This window comes from Anser brachyrhynchus (assembly GCF_964034855.1).
Source record: "Anser brachyrhynchus genome assembly, chromosome: 18".
NCBI lineage: Eukaryota > Metazoa > Chordata > Aves > Anseriformes > Anatidae > Anser > Anser brachyrhynchus.
In genome coordinates this window covers 9289376-9309501 of record NC_137711.1, presented here as the reverse complement: position 1 = coordinate 9309501, position 20126 = coordinate 9289376, and the positions used below count along the sequence as shown (strand labels likewise).

General features: G+C 40.1%; 1 protein-coding gene and 1 long non-coding RNA gene across 2 annotated transcripts in view; one reads left to right on the top strand and one right to left on the bottom strand.

Annotated features, from left to right (window-relative positions):
• LOC308179907 overlaps positions 1 to 2705 on the top strand; it is a 5301-nt gene extending 2596 nt beyond the window's left edge. The window contains exon 2 of the long non-coding RNA XR_013940678.1: positions 1 to 2705. This exon is cut by the window's left edge and continues 1341 nt beyond it. This is a non-coding gene — a long non-coding RNA (uncharacterized lncRNA).
• On the bottom strand, positions 1005 to 19882 carry NARF (nuclear prelamin A recognition factor). Its single transcript, XM_080560680.1, has 11 exons — positions 19458 to 19882; positions 18839 to 18919; positions 17688 to 17831; positions 15874 to 16006; positions 14467 to 14601; positions 10184 to 10302; positions 9181 to 9310; positions 8442 to 8514; positions 5794 to 5931; positions 5304 to 5461; positions 1005 to 4737 (listed from the first exon to the last, which is right to left on the bottom strand). Exons 1-11 carry the CDS (start codon positions 19482 to 19484, stop codon positions 4496 to 4498), a joined length of 1380 nt encoding a protein of 459 aa, XP_080416806.1. The 5' UTR covers positions 19485 to 19882; the 3' UTR covers positions 1005 to 4495.
• Positions 19883 to 20126: the final 244 nt, after the last annotated feature.

Genomic DNA, 20126 nt, shown 5'->3' with positions numbered 1-20126 from the left:
ACAAGCGGTAATGTCCAAGCACAGGGCAGCGGGATACAGATCAGAGTGGGGGAGAAACCCAATTAGCCAAAAGCCAAGGGGTTTCATTGATGTACATTACTATGCTGTTCCTAACTTTCTTAAACTTAATGATTTCACAGATGTTAAATAATGGTAAGTCGACAGATGAGCCCGCAGTGTGCCCTGGCACGCACCAGGCCTGGCACTGCTGGCTGGGCGAGGGAGGTGATCATCCCGCTCCGCTCTGTGGTTTGGGGCAGCACAGCACAAAAAGGACATCAAACTACTGGGGAGCGTCCAAAGGAGGGCCACAAAGATGGGGAAGGGGCTGAGGGGAGGCTGCGGTACACTTGTTCAGCCCAGAGCAGAGGAGGCCGAGGGGAGGCCTCATGGCAGTCTGCAGCTCCTTCACAAGGGGAGCAGAGCGGCAGGCGCTGAGCTCTGCTCTCTGGGGACAGCGACAGGACCCCAGGGAACGGCATGGAGCTGGGAGAGGAGAGGGTCAGGCTTGGGGTTAGGGGAAGGTTCTGTGCCCAGAGGTGCTCGGGCACTGGGACAGGCTGCCTGGGGCCGCAGTCTGCTATCACAGGAGAAGTATCTTTACTGCTCCTTGCCACCCGTTGTTTTGCATTTTAACTGCATATAGTAAACCTCAGGATAACCACTCAACCACATGGATTGATTGGCTTTACCAGCAACATCCTTCTTCCCAGATAAGAGAACACTTTAAAGCCACTAAATGCTTCCGTACCTTCAACAATTCAATGGATTATTTTAGAATCACGGAGAATGTGTTACCATGTCCTCCTACCCAGAAACTTGTTCCCTTTAAAGCAGTTTGAAGTGTCACTGTAGTCCAGAATGCTCCTAAATAGCCAATGCAGTCTTATTGTTACAGACTTACTATGTTTTCATGTAAATTCACTGAACAAGCACCTATGTTGGAACAAAGCATACTGAAAGTTGAGTCAAACTTTTAGATGTAATGAGACGGAATCAGGACATGATTCAGTATCAATATTTATTAGGACAATTCATGGTCATGCTCCATTTGAACACAAAGCACCAAAATTTAGGTAACTGAACATTATCCAAATATAATCCAGTTGAGACTGCTACGTATCGATATATGCAATATTCTAAGTGGTAGTATAGCTCCTATCTGTCCATCTTCTTTAACTGCAGTGGACAAACAAATACAAGGTTCTGTGGCTGAGGCAAACTTACTGGAAAAGGCATAGCAAAGTTACTTTACAATGTGTATCCCCTGTTGTAGCAGTCACAGAACAAAATGCTATATAACCCAAGGTATCCAACATTTGATATGCTTGTCAGTAATACCTCGGGACAATTTCCAAATTAAAATTTCCAGTTACTCTCCCCCAATGCCTTCAATTTAGTCTTTTTCTAAAAATCATCTAGAGACATTGTCTCAGCACAACATTCAACCGCAAAGTAAAGCACAATGGCTGTCACCACACAAGGAACTTGTCCCATTGCTGAAAACACAGCAGCAATGAAAATTATTAGTTGCCAAAAACTGCATCAGAAAACTAAATGGCGCTGTAGTTTCAGGAAGCATGGCTAGAAACACATTGTCAACAATGACAGACTTGCCAAATGTAAATTTGAAAGCCAGAATCAAATCTTCGGCAAGTATTACACTATAGATAATCTGCAATAAGCTGCAAAAATTTCAGTGAAAGAAGAGGGAAGGGGAAGGACTAATTACAGTTAAGAATTTTTGTTTTGTTTTAAACTGGCACTTTAAAGAAAAGGTAAAAAACATAAAATCAGTTTTACTCCAAAATTCTTATAAAACAAAAGCTGACCAAAAAAATTGGACAAGTATCAGACACTAAGTCATTAGTTATAATACATACATTCCACCTAGCCACTAGAAGCTGTTCAGTTAATGCCTTTGTCATCTCTAAAATAATATCGGGGCAGACAAATATTCTACTAGATTTATACATTGCTATCTCAGTAGGTTACATCACTATGCAGATGGAGGAAATGGTGGACTCAACTGAGAAAGTTCAAATTTTTATGCACCGAGCCACCTACTTCCCTTGCAGTGGGAGCACAGCATAGTATATTGGGGACAGACTTGTCACCTATAATCCCATCCCTAGGGTCTTCCACCGGTAGGGGAAGCAAGGCTCTTCAGTGCAACAGGCAAGCACAATGGCAGAAGAAAACACGTACAGCAGTACCACCTATTTTTCAAGTTGTACAAACAGTTCAAGGGTATCCCTTCAGAATAGGAAGGCAGCTCTTTTGAAGTTTAATGAAGATTTCATCAGAAAAGCAACAATTTTATCGTACCATTTTGTCCAGTATATGCACATAAAAAATAAGCACACTATACAAAGAACAGAAGCAATATAATTTAAACATGCCATCAAGCTATAAACCATATATACAAAGAAACATATGCCTATACAAACAGAACAAGACCACTTTATTACAAGGTACTTCTGTTGAAGTTTTTGGAGGAAATCATGACAGAAACAAAATGAGATCAAAGGGGATAGGTGTTGCCTCTAAAAGTAGTCTGTTCAGAAGTTTCATGCAACACCACCATCTGTATTCAACATTTAATAAAGTTTTAGCTGTACATAGATCTTCCCATGATTTCTGGACTCCCTTCCTGTACAGAGGTAGATTTCTGTAGATGTTCTGATATTGCACCACGTAAGTATAATGTTTTTATTAAAACAAGGAACAACTTACAAAGGCTAATTTATGGGTATAATCTCATTGTGTGCATTCAGGTAGCACAGTAATTGAATTCATGTGCACTTGATGAAAACAAGTCCCTCAAAGCGAAATATTTTATTTAGTCTGAAGTCCAATTAAAGGCTGCAATTCTATTAACAGCTTCACATTCAGCTATCTCTTGTCATCACGGTAACATATTTAAGTCTCTCCCTCTATTCTTGAGCCTCTGATGTTTAGCCAGTGTAAGCACTCGTGTTGCCTTTACTAATGTCTTCATCCCATCATCCACTGCGTTCAAGTTAAATGCTGATTTCAAACAGAGACAGGTTTTTGCAGTATTAGAACTTAACGCACACAAGCAGTTGCAATACTAGGAAATTTACAAGAAGATGCATTCAAACACTTCTTGAAATGACTAATGAAGCCCATCCACACTTTCAGAATGGAAAACAATCTGAAACTGTGCTAGCTTCAAAAAGGCCATTAATCAAGAATACAACGCTACTATGAAAATCTGAAGACATTTGGCAATAGTTTCTTTTTTTTGTCCATCACATTCTTCTACTACCCTCTCTGACAACTCATGAAGGCGCAAAAATGCTTGCATGCAAATACCACTTTAAGATGTTTCTTAAATTAAACCTCTATAGCATACCTAAAAAAAAACAGGGACACCACAATTAATGATGCCAATGTATGATAACTTGAGCTCACAAGCATTGCTAAGTAGTTTTTCAGAGGCACTCCATGAAGTTATTTTTACAGAAGTCTGTCAACATGGAGATAAGTGAAAAAGAACAATCTGGTATTCTGTGTACCGAAACACGAAAATAGAAGTGCTGTGAGTCTGGCTCAGCAAATCTAACAAAGTTGTACTACGCACATGCTCACATGACAGTGCATGTGCATGTTTCACTTGCATAAAGAAGCCAGCGTAAGCAGCAGCAGTCTTCGTAGCTGCAAGTTTATGGGAAAACTTAAGAGGAAAGAAAAGTTCTCTTTTTGTACCAATCAACCAACTATTTGTAACTATTTTTAATGAAGGCTTGCATTGTAACCATTTAACATTAGTTTCCCAGATTCAGTTTATGTGAAGTGTCTTGTTCCTTACACAATGTTACATCAGTAAAGAATGGTGATTCTAGTTTGGAACTGAATAACGTTTGTTGAAATATTGATAGAAGGCATACATAAATTCATTACGCTTCTGCATATACACACTTGTCAAAGTTTTTGTTGTTGTTGTTTTATGGGTTGTTTGTTGGTGGTGTTTTCATTAACAAAGCAAGTAAATCCCAAGTTACTATAATAACAACTGCAGTAATATTAAAATTCCCGATGACTGTTCTCCCATGATGAAAGGGATTGCACACCTAGGAGTAGGAGTGAGATGATCTTGCCTTCTTGGGAAATCCCATGTTGTGAAGTGAAGGGAACCCTCAATCTGGAGTAGCTTAATCAGGAATCACACTCCCTGCACCTGGCAGAAAGTGCTTACGTACCTTTCAAGATCACATTTTTGAATGAAGAAGTTCATTATACACAGGAGAGAACATACAGTAAGAGTTAACAGACAATGGCAGGAACCAGGGCTTTTGGAGACTTCTCTTTTTGTTTTTAAAAAGCAATGGTTCTTCACAACTAAGAATCCACAACTAGGAAAGCGTCTCATTCATACACTCGGCTAGTGCATAGCATCTGCGATTGCATAGAATGTTTCCAGTGCTGAATCAGTAACTAACCTAAGCAAATCCTTTCAAAGTTTGATTGGTTACCACTTGATATCCAGACCGCTTGCCGTTTGATTTACTGCACTGTATTTGGTGTGCAAAGTTTCCTGGACCTTCCTGGAGTCCATGCCTTCTAGCCAGTCCTGGTACATCTTTTGTACGTACACGTTGGTTTCTGGAAGTCTAACGGGTATTGCAGCATACACTTCTTCCATCTGGTTAAGCAGTGCTTTATCTGGCTTCCCATCTTCAGTTTGTGCCTGGCCTTTTCCATTTAGGCACCCTTAAAAAAAAAAAAAAAGAGACGTAGTGATGAAGATTTGATACAAAGAGAAATTTGGAAACTTCCTGTAGACAGTATGAAAAAAAAAAGTTGTTTCTTTACAAAAACTAACCTCCCCCATTCTGTTCAAATTTGTATTTCCCTGAAGTGATTCCAGTATCAACATCTTTATGTAAGTGAAGTTTCTAATCAACAATCTTTCTCGGCCTTCTCTGTGGTTTTATGATCTTAATTATGTTCCTTGTCTTTTCTTGCCCTTGACAACTACCATTTCAGAGCACTTCCTCTGAGGTTTGAAATAATCATAGGAGTCATGCTGTCATTTATTTATAGGTCATAAGAGAGCAAATAACGTTGTGGTTAATTTTAGAAAATCCAATCAATTTCTGAGCTAATCCTGTACATGTGTAATTGGTGTTCTAGACCAGTCACTAAATATTAAGCATTTTAGATTATTAAGAAGAGAATTAAGAAGGAATGAAACATAGTGCCTGCCTGTAAGACAACCTTCCTTTGAGATTCAAGGTTTGTCTGCAGAATGACTTTGGATCCACTAACATTCTTACCTCCTGGGCAGGCAAGGACTTCTACGAAGTGGTATAAAAACTTTCCTTTTTTCAACTTCAGAACCATGTTTTGAATATTTCTAAAGCCATAAGCTGCTGCGAAACGCAACACCGTCTCACCATCCTTTTCAAGGGTAACTTCCTGAAAGTCCTTGTTCCTGTGAAGATACACAGATAAGGTTTTAAATCCCTGCAAAGGGGTGATCCAGCTGTGTCAGTTTGTATTCAGATGCTTAACATGTAACAGAAATCTTGAGTAAAATGGAAGGTGGAGTGAGATTTTCAGGATAGTACTATACTTAATTTCTCAGGGCAAGTAAGTTATTAATAGAATGAAAGCTAGCAGGAGCTATTTTAAAGCAACAGATTTACTTATCCATAATATATAACTGCCTATCAGTGAAAGACCCAGGTTAGTAATAACTCTGTCAGGGTTCACTGTAGTGCTAACCAGTCCATCCTACATAACAGAGATACAAAACTGACTTACTTTAATGCTTTGTAGGTGATTTCTTTGACATCCATGTCAAAAAGCTCCTTTGCAGCATGTTTGAAAATGTGCTCCAGGTAACCATCAGATCTCTTCCCATCATGCCTTACTACGTCTCCCTCCTTTATTTCACCAAACCTTAGTAAACAACAGAAAGGTCAACTCCTAAATTTCATTCCTTCACTTCAAGCAAGTATATTTTTTCCTTCTCTCCATCCCCCCCCAAAAGGTTTCAAAGCAGTGAAACCATAGTCGCTTTTTTATTATTATTATTATTATTATTTTTTAATTCAACCCTTTAAGGACAGCACTACGATGTTGGGAAAAATAAAAGAAGAACAGTAAGAGGATGCAGGGCTCTCCATGTTCAAAAACCTTCAAAACCAGTAATTTACAGGAATCACATTTGGCAGTCTAAAGACTTAGTTAACAGCTATCCATTGCTCAGAAGACATTTTTGGGGAAAAAAGATCACAGCCAAAAAGTAAGCACAAAAATATTTTATCAACTTTGACACAAAGAATTCTTAGCCTAGGAGAACATAAGAGTACTTCAGAAGTTACAAGCCTTTCTGATAATTTGTCTGCTCCTGCAGAGCTGTTTGTCAGTCTAGCATTATGCCATTAAAATAGCTCACAATCAGTGCAGTTGCCACCACGCTAGAGCACTGCAGCTTTAAGGTAAGTGCCACACTACAGTGAGCAAAAAAAATTACTAACATCATACCTAATGGACATAGCATCCCTCTGTTCCCCAGGTGAAAACAAAGCACTGATGAGCACAACTGACTGTAGCATAAACTGTATTGGGATGCACGCTGGCAACAGCCAAAGACTGCGCCTCTCCAGGCTCATGTTCCTTCTTGGAAATGGAAAAATCTATAGGGCTGTGTGACAATGCTAGTTTCAGGAAGGAATGTTGTTCTTCAGATTAATGAATGGACAGATTACATCCTTTGCTCTTACATGCAAAAGCCTCTCCAGTTATAATTTAATTTGCCTTCCTCCCTTTCCTGAGGTCTATACAGTGCTCCCTCTTGCTTGAGCTGTCCAAACATAGCATCCAAGCAGGAAAACAAAGGGGAAATTACCCCAACAAAAACCTTACTAAAAAAAGTGGAAGTTAAAAATACTTCTGTCAGAATTACATCACTAAAGAGCTAAGTTTATATATGTAGTTTTCCCCTCTATGCCATGCCATTACATTTATTGAAGTACTCCAACTTCAATTTGATAACCTTGGGTCATTTTGCTATGTGATGTGGTCTCCTAATTTTAGCCAAATCCTCTTTGTTAGCATTCACCAGATACAAAAGCAAGTTGAAAACTGCACCAAGTTACTTTGTTCACAATAGTTTTTTAATACCAAGTACTTTACCACAAATTGGTGCTGTGCTAGAACTTGTTTTAAAGAAGAAGAGTTCTATTTATGTACATTTCTCTGCAGAAATCTGCTTTTAAGACCCAAGAAGAGCAAAATGCGATCAGGTTTCACAGCTTTAAACAGGATCATCAGATTAGTCATTTTTAAAACAAACATTATTCCCCAACATACACGGATGCAGTAATACGGGCATATTCTGGTTAAGAGTTTGCTCTTTTATTGGACATGTTGATTATGAAAGAAATGATTACCTCTATGTGATTACGTCTGTAAAAACTGTACTTATCTAATTCTTATTCTGTGTAGCAGCTTCTACTAGAAGTAATCAGAGCTATCCTACAACCACGGCCCTGAAACTGTTACCACTGTACAACTTCATTTTACCAGTCTAGACTAGATCTAAGCAGGATACTAACTGCAAGGATTTTTTTTATTTTTATTTTTTTACTTTTAATTTCCAAAGCTTTCCATTCTGTGCAAGAAAGCACGTTTATTGCTCTACCACCACCACTCTGGAAAGATACCAAGTAACATTTGTCACACTTGAACAAAGATCACTGAGCACTGAAACCAGCCTTTGTAGCTAAGCCTGAGGAATAAAACAACATTCATGCTGCTTTCAGAGCTAGTCATACCCATAAAAAAAACTCTCTTCAAATCTTTTGTTATTTTCATCTACTACACTTCACCTTAAAGCATGTTTCAACTTTATCTGATCTTGAAAAAAGTGAGTTGCCCTGTTTAGGATAAAACTGAGTTACCATTGTCCTGAAAGGGTGCTATTTCAAACAATCCTCCATGAACATACTATGGGAAAGTGGAAATTTACTGTCAAAGTGCTACTCTGATTGAAAGGGAAGCACAGAACAGATGGCCAGCCCATGAGGCAGCCCAGCATCCTGGTGAGGCCAGACAGCTGGAAGGGGGCAGACGAGACTGTTAGCTCAAGGAATGGAGAGCACTGAATGAAGTCAACACCCTCAGTCACACTTAACTAGCAAGTCACGAACTTGATATAGTCAAATCTAGTATTACAGCACTGCAATATAAACGAAGAGCTAAACAAATCTTCAAAAATCGAATTTTAAAAACAGTTTTTAAAAGTTTTTGAAAGGATGAGGCTTTAATATATTCAGGCTTTGATGCTGGCTTTTTTGTTTTAGCAAGAAAAAACATTCTTTGAAGTTTTACATTTATGTTGAACACACAAAGGTTTTGTCAGTTGTCATCAAAATAAGGAAGCAATCCACAACAAAGCTACTTACAAACTATCCACAGCTACTTCAGTCACATCTTTCATAGACACGTTTTTCTGTTCCATTATTTGCACAATTTCACCTGTAGAAAAACATAGGACATTTTACTTACAACACAAAGCAAAATGCATGTGCTATGCGTTTAAGAGATCGACATCCCAACACCTCCACGTGCTTAGAGCCACAACCTCCACTTCTTGGAGTCAGTTACCTCCAATAACTCAGAAGCCTGATACATTGAGCCCTGAAGAAAAGGGCCTTCAGCTTGCTCCAAACTTTGCATAATGCTATTTAGCCTTTCTGTTGAGTAAAGTTTAGAAGAAGTGAAGAAGTAGTTTCTACTCTGCAGGGAAAAAGGAGGATATATTGTTTGGACATTAAGCCTAAAGACAAGAGCCACAACAAAAAGTCACTGGTGTCATGCAGTGGTAATAATCCCAGTACAGATATGACCATACATAAGCAAGACAAAGATTTGTAACATGGATTTGCATAGCTCTTACTTTTCTTAAGGGGATAACAAAAATAAGTATCTGAATCCTGAACATGAACTTAAAAGGAAATTTTTTTGGTTTTGCCTTCCACATACAGTATCACTGCTATCAGTAGCACAAAAAAAACTGTACTTATTTGTAAAGCAGAAGTCCACCGTACAATTAAAACAGACTTTGGAAAAAAAAAAAGCATGGCATAAAAATTGGAGATTCGTGTATATCTTTACAAATACTAAGTTTAAAGAAGATTTAACCTGATGTTAGAACACAATCAACTTCTTGTGAATTATACAAGGCAGTGTAGAAATCTTCCCGCAAGGCTTCCAGTTTCTTGTCATAACAAGGCGCCACAATTACGTGGAAAATTTTATCTGGAGACAAGTTCTGCACAACAGAGAAGAGAGCGCATGTTAACTCCATGAAGAGCAAAAGACAGCTTGAAGGATGACACAGATATAAATAACACCACACGTTCCATTCAGGTAATATTCAAAATCAATCTGTAGCAATAAATTTGAAGACTGCAGCACATATGACATGGTTTGCCAGAAGTCAAAAGCATGAGCAAACAACATCTGAAGTCAGTCTTCCATCTGAAACTTCTACTTATTCCTTCAAACTACGTGACGTATCACTTTCGTAGCTTTCTACTGCCTTAGAAAGCGAGCGCAAGTCAGGATGTCTGAATTCTATTTTCTAGCTCTGTCACTCACTCACTTTCAGCCACAAGTCCATCAATATTTCTCTGTTTATGGGAGACAGCAATATTTTTCTATATAATCTGAATGTAGTTAAATGTATGATATGTACAAAGAACAGCAACTTTTTCAACATAGAAAATTGCGAAGATAAAAAGGTTAGTTTCTAGCACACAATGCTTTTTATTGATTCTGGATAACCCAGGAATTTCTACAGCGCTCTCCTCTACTCCTGTCTTGACTTCTACAGAACTACACAGGCAGTATGTAACAAGGATCTCTGTAGCAACTCTGGATTTAACTTCATCCGTTAATACCTAAATCGATGTTGCACTGGGAGCACAAGGACTGCCACCAGCTCACAATATAAGGTTCTTTGTACATTGTTCTTACCATGGACGCTTACTTGTATGGCAGCAGAGCAGCATTTATTCTTCACGTGAAGGACAAAATTCAGGAAGATGCTTAGAATACACCAAGATCTACACTTCCGTATTAAAACATAGTAGCCCATCTTTTTGGAAGAGTATAAAGGTAAAAATAAGGCAGAATTACTTACCTGCTGCCTGGCAAAGTAGCCCTTCACCAGGGAGCCCATGATCTGCTGTGGAGACTTTGCAGTGCAAATGTGGGAGGTCACAAGATTGGTGAGTACTCTCTCAGCATACCGGATCCAACCTAGAATGACAGGAATCACAGTTAAGACACTGAAGTAGCACATAAGCATGGTAAGGTGACAGTAGTTATAGCAAAGTTGTTAGAAATGAAAAGACTTTCACAGTAGCTAGAACATTCCTGCTTTGAAATGGAGTTCATGTATGCCGGAATCCCCCACCTTAGGGAACCTCAAGGCTTTTTTAACAGTGCTTTACAACTGGATACCTGTAATCCACTGTGTCGTTAATTTGAAACCTAGAAACCACTATAAATTGCATATCTATTACATCCTTTCTAATGCATGGATTTAACAAAGCAGGAAGAACAAGATCCCAGCTAACAAAGAGTAAGTTGACTTCCTAGTCCTTAGCTCTTGGATCAATGGATACTCCAACAAATGTACTCTGTTCAGTTGCTTAGCTGTAACCTTCTCTCTCCTGAGATTTAACAACCACACATCCAGCTTGCCTCATCTAGAACAGAAGAGTCACATGAAAGCATTATCACAAGATGCACATGGATTAAACCTAGGAAAAATGGCTTCTTTTACTATTGTTAGAGTATCTACACCTTCTTTAGAACCACCTCCCCGTACACAAAGCAGTTAACTGGTGTCTCTTTGTATCCAACATCCAGTCTTAGTTACTCAAGACTCTCTGTCCTCTTCACCAGGCTCCTTCAGCATTTCAGCTACGACAGGGTATTTATATTTACACCACCCCTGATATCCACAGCGGTTCTAGTATCCCTCACTTTACAAAACACAAACTGAGAAGAGAGGGGATTAAGGTATCCAGGGTGTGTGATTCTTACTATGGCACTGTAACTTTTACTGAAAGCAACAGCCCAGCATCTTTTATAATGAGGACTTGATTCAGAATTTTTGCTTCACCCATATGAACTGTAGATCTAAATTGTGCAGAAGTGTTTAACGCAGCCTTCTAGGGAATTTTGTTGCTTTTGGTGCTAAGAAAGAGTAAAAACATTTCTTGCTTCAGCCTTGTATCTTCAAGTAGATCAGTGTTTACATAAAAGAAAAACTGCTGCAAAGTACACAGTGCCCAGGAAAGGGAATACCTGTAGTTTAATTCTTAAGCTCGAAGACGGCGCCAGGTATTTCTACATAAGTGCAAGTCAGAACACTGCCACAACAGCCAGTAACAGCACAACTGGAACTCAAGTGGTATTCAGATATCCTAGTCGCAAACCGTAAGGAAATTTCACTAAATTCCAGGGGATTTCTGGCAGATATCACCCCAAGCAATTTCTTAATTTTTTTTCTTCCAGGAGACAGAACAAGTGTACAGTAGTTCCCACTGCACAGCAAGCATTAGTCATTGTTTAATTATACAAGCAGCCTTGAATGAGCAGCGCAAGGCATTTATCTGTACTTTGCATACGTGCTGTTTCTGCCTACACATCAGCGGGGATGAATTCCAGAGCCACAGTTACAGGAGGCCTAAGATACCCAGTTCTTCTATCAGTGTCCATCTGTAACCACAGAGGCCTGCACCCTTCAGGAATTCATTCAGATTCTAAACCACTTGCTGGCTTGTGTTAGTATCAAAGAACAAAAAGAAGCCCCTACAAATCACCGTATAAATGCTTACAGATCCACTTCAGAATGTGTTATTTTTAGTGGTTTATCATAAGGATGTCAGAGAGAGACATATGCCATAAATATTTATGCATCAGTATAAAGTACAGAACAACTAGGTAGAAAATATTCACTACTTTAAAACCCCATTCCTGTAAAAGGAAATTAATTTAGTTGACTGGAACAACAGCATTTCAATCCCCAGCAGTTACGGTCTTCCTGCATATGCTACAAGCCTGCCCCACTGACTTGTTTTAGTAGTTCAGAGGTTAGCAACGCATTAAAAATACTGCCTGGTTCCCAGAGCAAGTGCTTCACATTGCTTAACCATTTGGTAAATGAAGAAAGAACTGATTATTTCTGGAGTATTATGCAAAAAAATCACTAGAGCAGTTACACTGTTGCATTTTGGGCAAGAAACAAACAAACAAAAATTCTCACTTTACCAGAACAGCAGGAGGAGGTAAGAACAATTTAGGCAGAGACAATTAAATGCCCCTTGATCAGGTTTTGGGATTATACCAGCTATGCTCTTTTACTCAGGGTATATATTACAATGCACACCGCTATTGTAGAGGGTGGTGTTTTAATCTGTGGAGTTATACCCAAAGATAAATAAAAGTAAAGCAGTAATATTTGAGTTCACGTTGACCTTGACCTACAGAGCTATATAAAAACATCTTTGTGATGAGCACACCCAGTAAACAAAGTATCTGTAACAGTCTTATGTCATCTAGGGACAGAGAGGGGAAGGAGAATGAAGAACAGAAAATGCACCCAGACAAATTCATGAAACACAGTAAACAACCTTACTTTAGATGACTGGACAAATTTCTTCTGTAATTGCTGTCAAAGGGAATGAAATGCTGCACACTTTCAGAATGGGTTTACAGTGGTATTTCGGTTCACTTTTCCAGAAATGGAAATCACCCGTGCCTCTACATCCACAGCTCAGAGCTAACACCATAACTTGCAATGAAGACAGAAACAATCTTTTGTAGAGCAGATAAGGATGAGAAAAGTGTTCCAGCAACTGTGTTAATGTATTTCTAGTGAGAGAAGCAAATAATCTTAACTCTGTTTCTAGATGCAGAAAATTAAAATTATCTCAGAGGAAGTTCTAAAAGAAACCCACAGGTTTTGAATTTTAAATAACGCACAAGTCAAAGCTGATTAAATGGGGTGGTTTCAACTTGGCAGGTTTTGCACTTGCAAAAGAGCAACATATAGTACGTCTGTTTCTGAAGAAACCAGATAACACTAAGATAACGCTAACAGAAAGAAGTAGAAACTTTTCCCGCTGACATATACAGAGTTCCTAAAGCATAACCCAGATACTTCCACTAGAGAACAAACCGAATAAACAAGAGTACAAGTATAATTTAAGTATCAGTATTTAAAATTTAAGTAGATGACAGGAGCAGATTCTGGAAGCCACTGAATACATACTCTCACTCTTAACTGTAACATTTTTTTTTAAAGAATGCAATCCACATAAATTATTTCCAAGTTGGTACTACTTTTATATTTTTCTTAGAAAGCCTTTTGAAAATCAACACGAGTGTTGATTTTCAACACCCAGCTAGGGTGGAGCTGGCAAGGGGCGTTAGGCAAAGGAGTTACTTTTGCCCCCTTTTTGATACTTGTTTTTAGGAATATTATTTTTCACAGTTGGGAACTGACATAACAACGTGCTAACAAATGCACAAGAAGTAAACAGTAAGTGAATGTACTGCATCTTTTCAGTTGTGATAAATGCACATTCCTTTTGTAACAGAACAAGTTCTCATGCAAAATTCTCAGAAGAGGGTCACATGGCAAGTGGGAGTTATTTTGTAAATGTTAGACATAACTGTCTCAGTCATTAGAAGTAACGTCACTTGCTGAAGTGAAATGTTCAAGACTTTGCTTAAGATAATGGAGGTTATGGTTTAATTACAGCAGTTAGCAAAATTCCTTAAAGATTCTTTTCAATATAAAACACCATGTTAAACTTTGTGGTCCAGGCATACAAGCAGCAGCCACCAACTCCTCAATCATAATTTCAGTTGTGATTAATTTCTCCTAGGGCTTTACATGAAGCGCTAAAAACCTCAGTTCTTCTGTACCTCTGGTTCATTATCCAGACATTAATATGTAATGTATGCTTCTTTTATAGCAGTGACTGGAAATACAACAGGTTAATAAACACCATGTATCAATACTAGCACAGGAAATCAGTAGTTCAGGTTCCTTGTATTATTATCAGAAACTCTAGAGTACCAGCAAGGTTCATTTTTTGAAGAGCAACAACAGGATTTACACTCCCCACCTTTTACAAAGGTGCAACAGGAAACAACTGCAAGACGCAGACAGGTCGTTTACTGCAACTTTGGTAGCTGACTGCGCAAGGACCTACACTGAATTAGCAACTACCTTATCCAACACGAGCACACCCATTCCTTGTCGGCATGGCTCACATTTATGTGGCTGTGATAGCTCATCACACGTGGGAAAGCTCATTGGTAACTCTTCCAACAGCCCATGAAAAACAGATGAAAGCACCCTTAATTCCTTGGAGGAAAAAGGTTGGAGAAATCAGTTCTCACCAGGGCAAGCAGAGGCAAACATTGGTAAGGCATGCTCCTCCTGGTTCCTCCGTTGATACCGCTGCACAAATTCCCTCTGGCTCTCCAGGATACTGAAATCAGCAGCTATAGTGGTGTCGAATACATAATGCACCCCTATGAAATACAATAGTAAGGAACAGTGAATGAGTGGAATGTTTTCCATCTCACACAAATCCTTCCAAATCCTAGGTCTACAGAAAATCTTGGAAGATCAATGGATATATTCTCTACTCTCTACCAAAATTTCACAATTAGTACAGTCAAAAACAAAAGCTGTACGCTGAAAAGCTATCTTCTGTGTCATGAATTGAAAAGGACCACCAACTTGCTAACTCTGACTAGCAACACTTCAAATAGCTGTCAGCTTCCTTATGGCAAGCTTTTCATTCAGAAAATATTTGCTTTTTGTTTGTCCAATTGCATAGGATCTCAAGACCCCAGGGCTATATGCAGTGACTCTTGAGAATGAGCATTCTTTACAAAACGTGAAGTGACTTCTTATCCACAAAAAAAACAACATGTATCCTGCTAAGAGGCGTATCTTCCTCTGCTTAAGTTGTCTGCAAAGGTACACGGGCATATCAGCAACACAGCAGAGACCTTCCATCTGCTTGTTTAGCAACACACTCCCTATACACCTACGTAATATTGAGCACGTCCCTGCAGCAAGTGAGGCAAAGATAAATAACGTATTCTAAGAAAACTGGGGCCCACCAGAACTTGGCTCTCTTTTTGGACGCAGAAAATAATATACGGGGTACAGACATGCATTAAAAAAAAAACCTGAAAAATAAAAAAAATATAAGGCAGGAAACAATTCACGGATTTATTACCGTCCTTCTTCCTCCCTCAAGTACATTAAAGAAGAAAACCCTTGTTTTTTTCAAATTAAACTTTGTATATATAGTATAAAGAACAAAGTAAATTCAGCTTTAACATAAAATAAGCAGATACAACAGTTTTTGTGAGTCACTTGAAAATACAGAAAAAAAAAACACCTGATAATATTCTAGAGATTCATGTCAAAGGGCTGGTAGGCACTTAGGATAATCCCCCTCCCCCTAAGTTAGAAAACAAGGGAGAAATCTTATTGAAGCTCACAGCCAAATCCTCCCTGATTTCTTCATAGTGAACATTTCAAAGATGGCTCTATAACGTCCTTCTGTTCTCTGACCTTTACTATCAACACAGTCATGCTTCAAATCTATTCCTGAAACCAGTGTATGTCACACTGGTGCACGGTCACTAATACCACAGAGTACACATTTCAAACTCACCTCTAAACTAAATTGTGCTTTATGACTGCGTAACAAACAGTTCTGCTGAGGAAGCAAAAACATAAAATAACCCTCCCTTTCTGCTCCACCGTAACAACCCCAAACTTACCGAGACTTTTGAGGAAACCACAGAGTCTCCTGGCTGCATCATTGACAGAGAGATTGAATTTAGCAGCAAAATAAGGCAATGACTGAGGGCATATAGACACTGCCAACACTTTGTGTTTTGAGGTATCACATTTCTGGTAAACAAAACAAAACAAAACACAAAGAAAACAAGGTGGGTAATTACAAAAGGGTAATGCTCCCTCCTTTCCCTCCCTTTTCTACTCCTGGAGTTACTCCTCAGTGTCCTATGCTTCAGCAGGCCTTATTATGAAAACCCCTATGAAACAACGATCACGTTTCTTGAGGGCAGGACAGGATGTTCTTCTGATCCTGTCAGTGTTTATCTCTAATCATCCGTAGATGTTGCTTTTGCATGACCCAGGAAATCCATCTGTCCCAAGACAATTCTGTAGTTGGTCTCGTAACGGCATAAAGAAATTTAAGAGACATTCAGCACCTATCAAGTGTTCATTCCTACCAGAATCTAGTACTGACAAGTGAGGAAAAAAAGCAGAATGTTTAAATACTAAAATAAATGAACTAGTGTTTCCAGGAGCATGGGCATTCAAAGTTACAAATTCAACCCAGCAAATTACAGATCTGAACCTTTGTTCAGACTCCCATGTCTCTATCACTGAAGAAACTGAGAGGAAACTGGCAAGATAGGATCCTTAACAAACCAGCATTTGTGAGCACTGAAGAACCCTTTGAAAATACAAACAGTGGTATGCAATTGTAAAGCTCAGATGACTCTAACATTTATTTGAGGATGAACCTTGTGGTTTCGTTGAGATGTTGTCCAGATCAGTGGAACACTTGAAAGAGAAACCAGGACTATGCTACAGACAAGTGTCACCCTGTAAAAGGTTAGAGACCATAGTTTGTTCTTAGACACCCTAAATACACTATACTGACCCTGCAAGCACCACTGTCTGGAAAGCATCTCGCCTGCTCACTGTCCTTCTCTGGACCTGAGAAGTTCTGATTAAGGTAACCCGTCTGCATCTCAATTAGACCCTATGTGACCTGAAAGGGTTGTATCACTCCTGCCCCCCCCCTTTCTTCTCTCTTTCGCTTGTGTACAATATTATCATGTTATATGGAGAGTTAAACTAGTTCTAAGAAAACTAAATTACTACGTAACGATCATCTTATTTACAACACTTATGTACAGATTAAGAAAATGCCAGCATTAATTCTAATAGCTTTTCAAGACCAAGTAAGGACACAGAAGACTTGAATGGAACTGAATTCAATCAGGATCAAGATCTAAAAATCTGAACACCATACATAGCAGTTACATTCCAGGGAATACAGATCTCAGCAGAAAACAGCAATTCTTTGCTAAGAATTGAGGGCAACAGTTTTTGTTCCAAACATAGGCAGCTCAAAAATATATTAAAACCAATTCTACTTCCAAAAATTAGTCTTGATAACTTTGTATTATGTGGATACATTGGCATAAGAAACCCCCAGAACAGTGCTAGTAACTATGGTGTGAATATTTATAAACAATGAACCTCAGACCTATTTGATGTTAGAGTAATAATGAAATTATGTTTTCCAAAAATCTTACTTCAGCAAGTGCAATAACTTTCTTCATTTAGGGCCAGTGATGTAATCTTGCTTCTCTAGTGCAAAATTATGTTAAGTACTTTTACTGTGCATCTTGCCTTAAGTTTTCATTCCTCTTTGGACAAAGTACATCCTGACAGATCTTCATATTAACTGCCTTGGGAAATTAAGTTCTTAGTCATTCTGTAATCTCTTCCCCTCCTCACAGAAAACAGTGCGTTATTGTTTGTGTCATTTTACCTTATTAAGGTTGAGTATACGAAAGAGCTCCTTCTGATTCTGTTGGAAAACTCTGGCTCCTTCTTCTGATGTCATACAATTGTCACATGCTAAGCAGTCGCTAAGGAGTATTTTAGCATTAGCCAATGCATGAAACTCATTTTTCTGTAAAAAAGGATACAAATACATAAATATTTAATAATGATCGAGCAATTTTCAAGATCTCTGCAATGACCCAGATAAAAAGCAGATCTGCTTCTCACTGTTTTATTTAAAACAAGACTATCCATGACACTGGCATAACATCAAAGATTTTTTAGAAGTAGTCAAAGTAATTTGTTCAATCCTTCTTCATGGTTCTGCTCTATTATTACTGTGAAACTGCAAAACGTTTAAGTGTAAACACATCGGTCTAAATTTAGCACTGAAGTACATGTTGTATTAACCAGATTTGCATTGAATTTCAGAGTTGACAGTAACCAACAATTTACCAAGCAAGTCAGAAAACTTTCATTTGAACTATTAAGCCTCTTTAATAACCAGATGCCTCTACCACCAACACGGCTTAGGCTTTTACCTCTAGGTAAAACAAACAGAAGGCAGTCCTACAGTTACATTGACCATTTACTGCAAAGCAACAGTTCTAGATTTCTGACTGAAATACAGTTGGAAGCTCAACTGTGGGGGGAAAAGGAATACTTGGATGGAAGTGCAAGATAACCGAGCTACTTGTGGAAAAAAAAATAATGAATTCCTTCAATTAAGAACCTATTCCCAGGGAGACAGTTACCTCTTGACGAACAGTATGTGACACAAGTTTGTCCTATATAAAAGAAATAATACATTTGTGCACTTGAACAGGCAAAATCCCACTTTTTTCCTTCTAAGCCCTGTCCCCATTATGAAGAATTAACGTAAAATTTTGACACACAATTTAAAAACAACAACAACAAAACATTTAATTATTGTTTGTGCTTGCAGACCAAGGTTTTTTTATTTCATCTTTTGAAAAGGTTCTTGATTCTCATGTTATGGACACATACAGAGTCATAACTGATACAGTGTTATATCCAGAGCTTGGAAGTTCTCTATTTGGAACCTCTGCCCTTGGGGCACATGATAAAACAAGAACAAAAAGAAGCACATGGTACAATTTTTAGAAGGAACATTACCTCTTCAAAGCCATCATTAGAACTCAATGCATCAACAGATGCACTTTGCGAATCATCATTTTTCTGTTTTTTACTGCATTCCTGAAACAAAACATAAGACGTATTATGCAAAATACATCCAGCAACATCGTTACAGAACTATTTGGATAGTTAAAAACTCCTTTAGCTCATTTACAGGTTTTGACAGTACAAGAGCTGCACCGTTATAGTCAAGGCTTTATTTTCAAGCGTGTCGGATACAATTAAATAATTCCTCAGAAATTCCCTTGATCGGTTTCACAGTTCTCAGCGATTACTATTATTTTGAACCCCAAGGGGAAGATCAAATTGGACGCCGAGAAGCCAGAGACACACATCGCGCGGTGACCGCCCCGAGAAACCCCGAAGAGGCAGCGCCACGACCCCGAACAACCCCAAACCACCCCGAACAACCCCGAAGAGCCCTAACAGGCAGCAGCACCACCCCGAGCAGCCCCAAAGAGCCCTGAGGGGCGGCCCCACCACCCCCGGCCAGGCTTCCCGGGGGGCTCAGCCGGGGACCCGGGGGCCTTGGGGCGCCCCCCGAGCCCCCCTGAGGTGCAGTCCCCGGGCGGGGGGGTCCCGCGGCCGCCCCGCTCACCTTTTTGGTGCAGTTCTCGCACTTCATTTGCGGTCCCTCCGGCGCCACCCGGCTCTCTTGCGGGACAGGAGCAGGTCGGTGAGGGCCCGGCCCGGCCCCGCCGCCCTTTGTCGCCGTGCCCGCCCCCTGTCCCTCGCACCGCCAGGCACCGGCCGCTCACGGACGGGGCGGCCGCGGTGCAGGGGAAGAAGCGGGCACCGTACCGTCCCGCCGCGCTCAATCGCGTCCCCGGCGAAGGCACGGAGCCGGCGCTGGGGCTGGGCAGCGCCTCACGGCCGCGTCGCCGCCGGGTTCCCGGCTGGGGCTGGGGCTGGAACTGGGGCCGCCGCCGCCTCCCCGCCCCCCCGCGCGGCGGGGCCCATTGTGGACCTGAGCCTCGGCACGTAGCCGCCGCCGCCGCGCTCGCCCCCGCCGCCGCGCGGGCACGGGAGGGGCCGGGGGCGCGCATCACGCGCCGGGCGCGCGCCCACCACCCCCTCCCCGGCAGCTCCCGCCGTGAGGCGCCGCCGGGCCGGCAAGGGGAGGGGGGAGGCCTCGGTATTCTGCTGCGGGCTTTTTTTGTGGTTTAAACATCCTCCGTAGTTAATGCATACATTTTTTTTCTCTCTTTTTTTTTTTCTTTTTTTCTCCCTACCATTGCTCCCCCCCCCCCCCCCCTCAGGTCTTTTA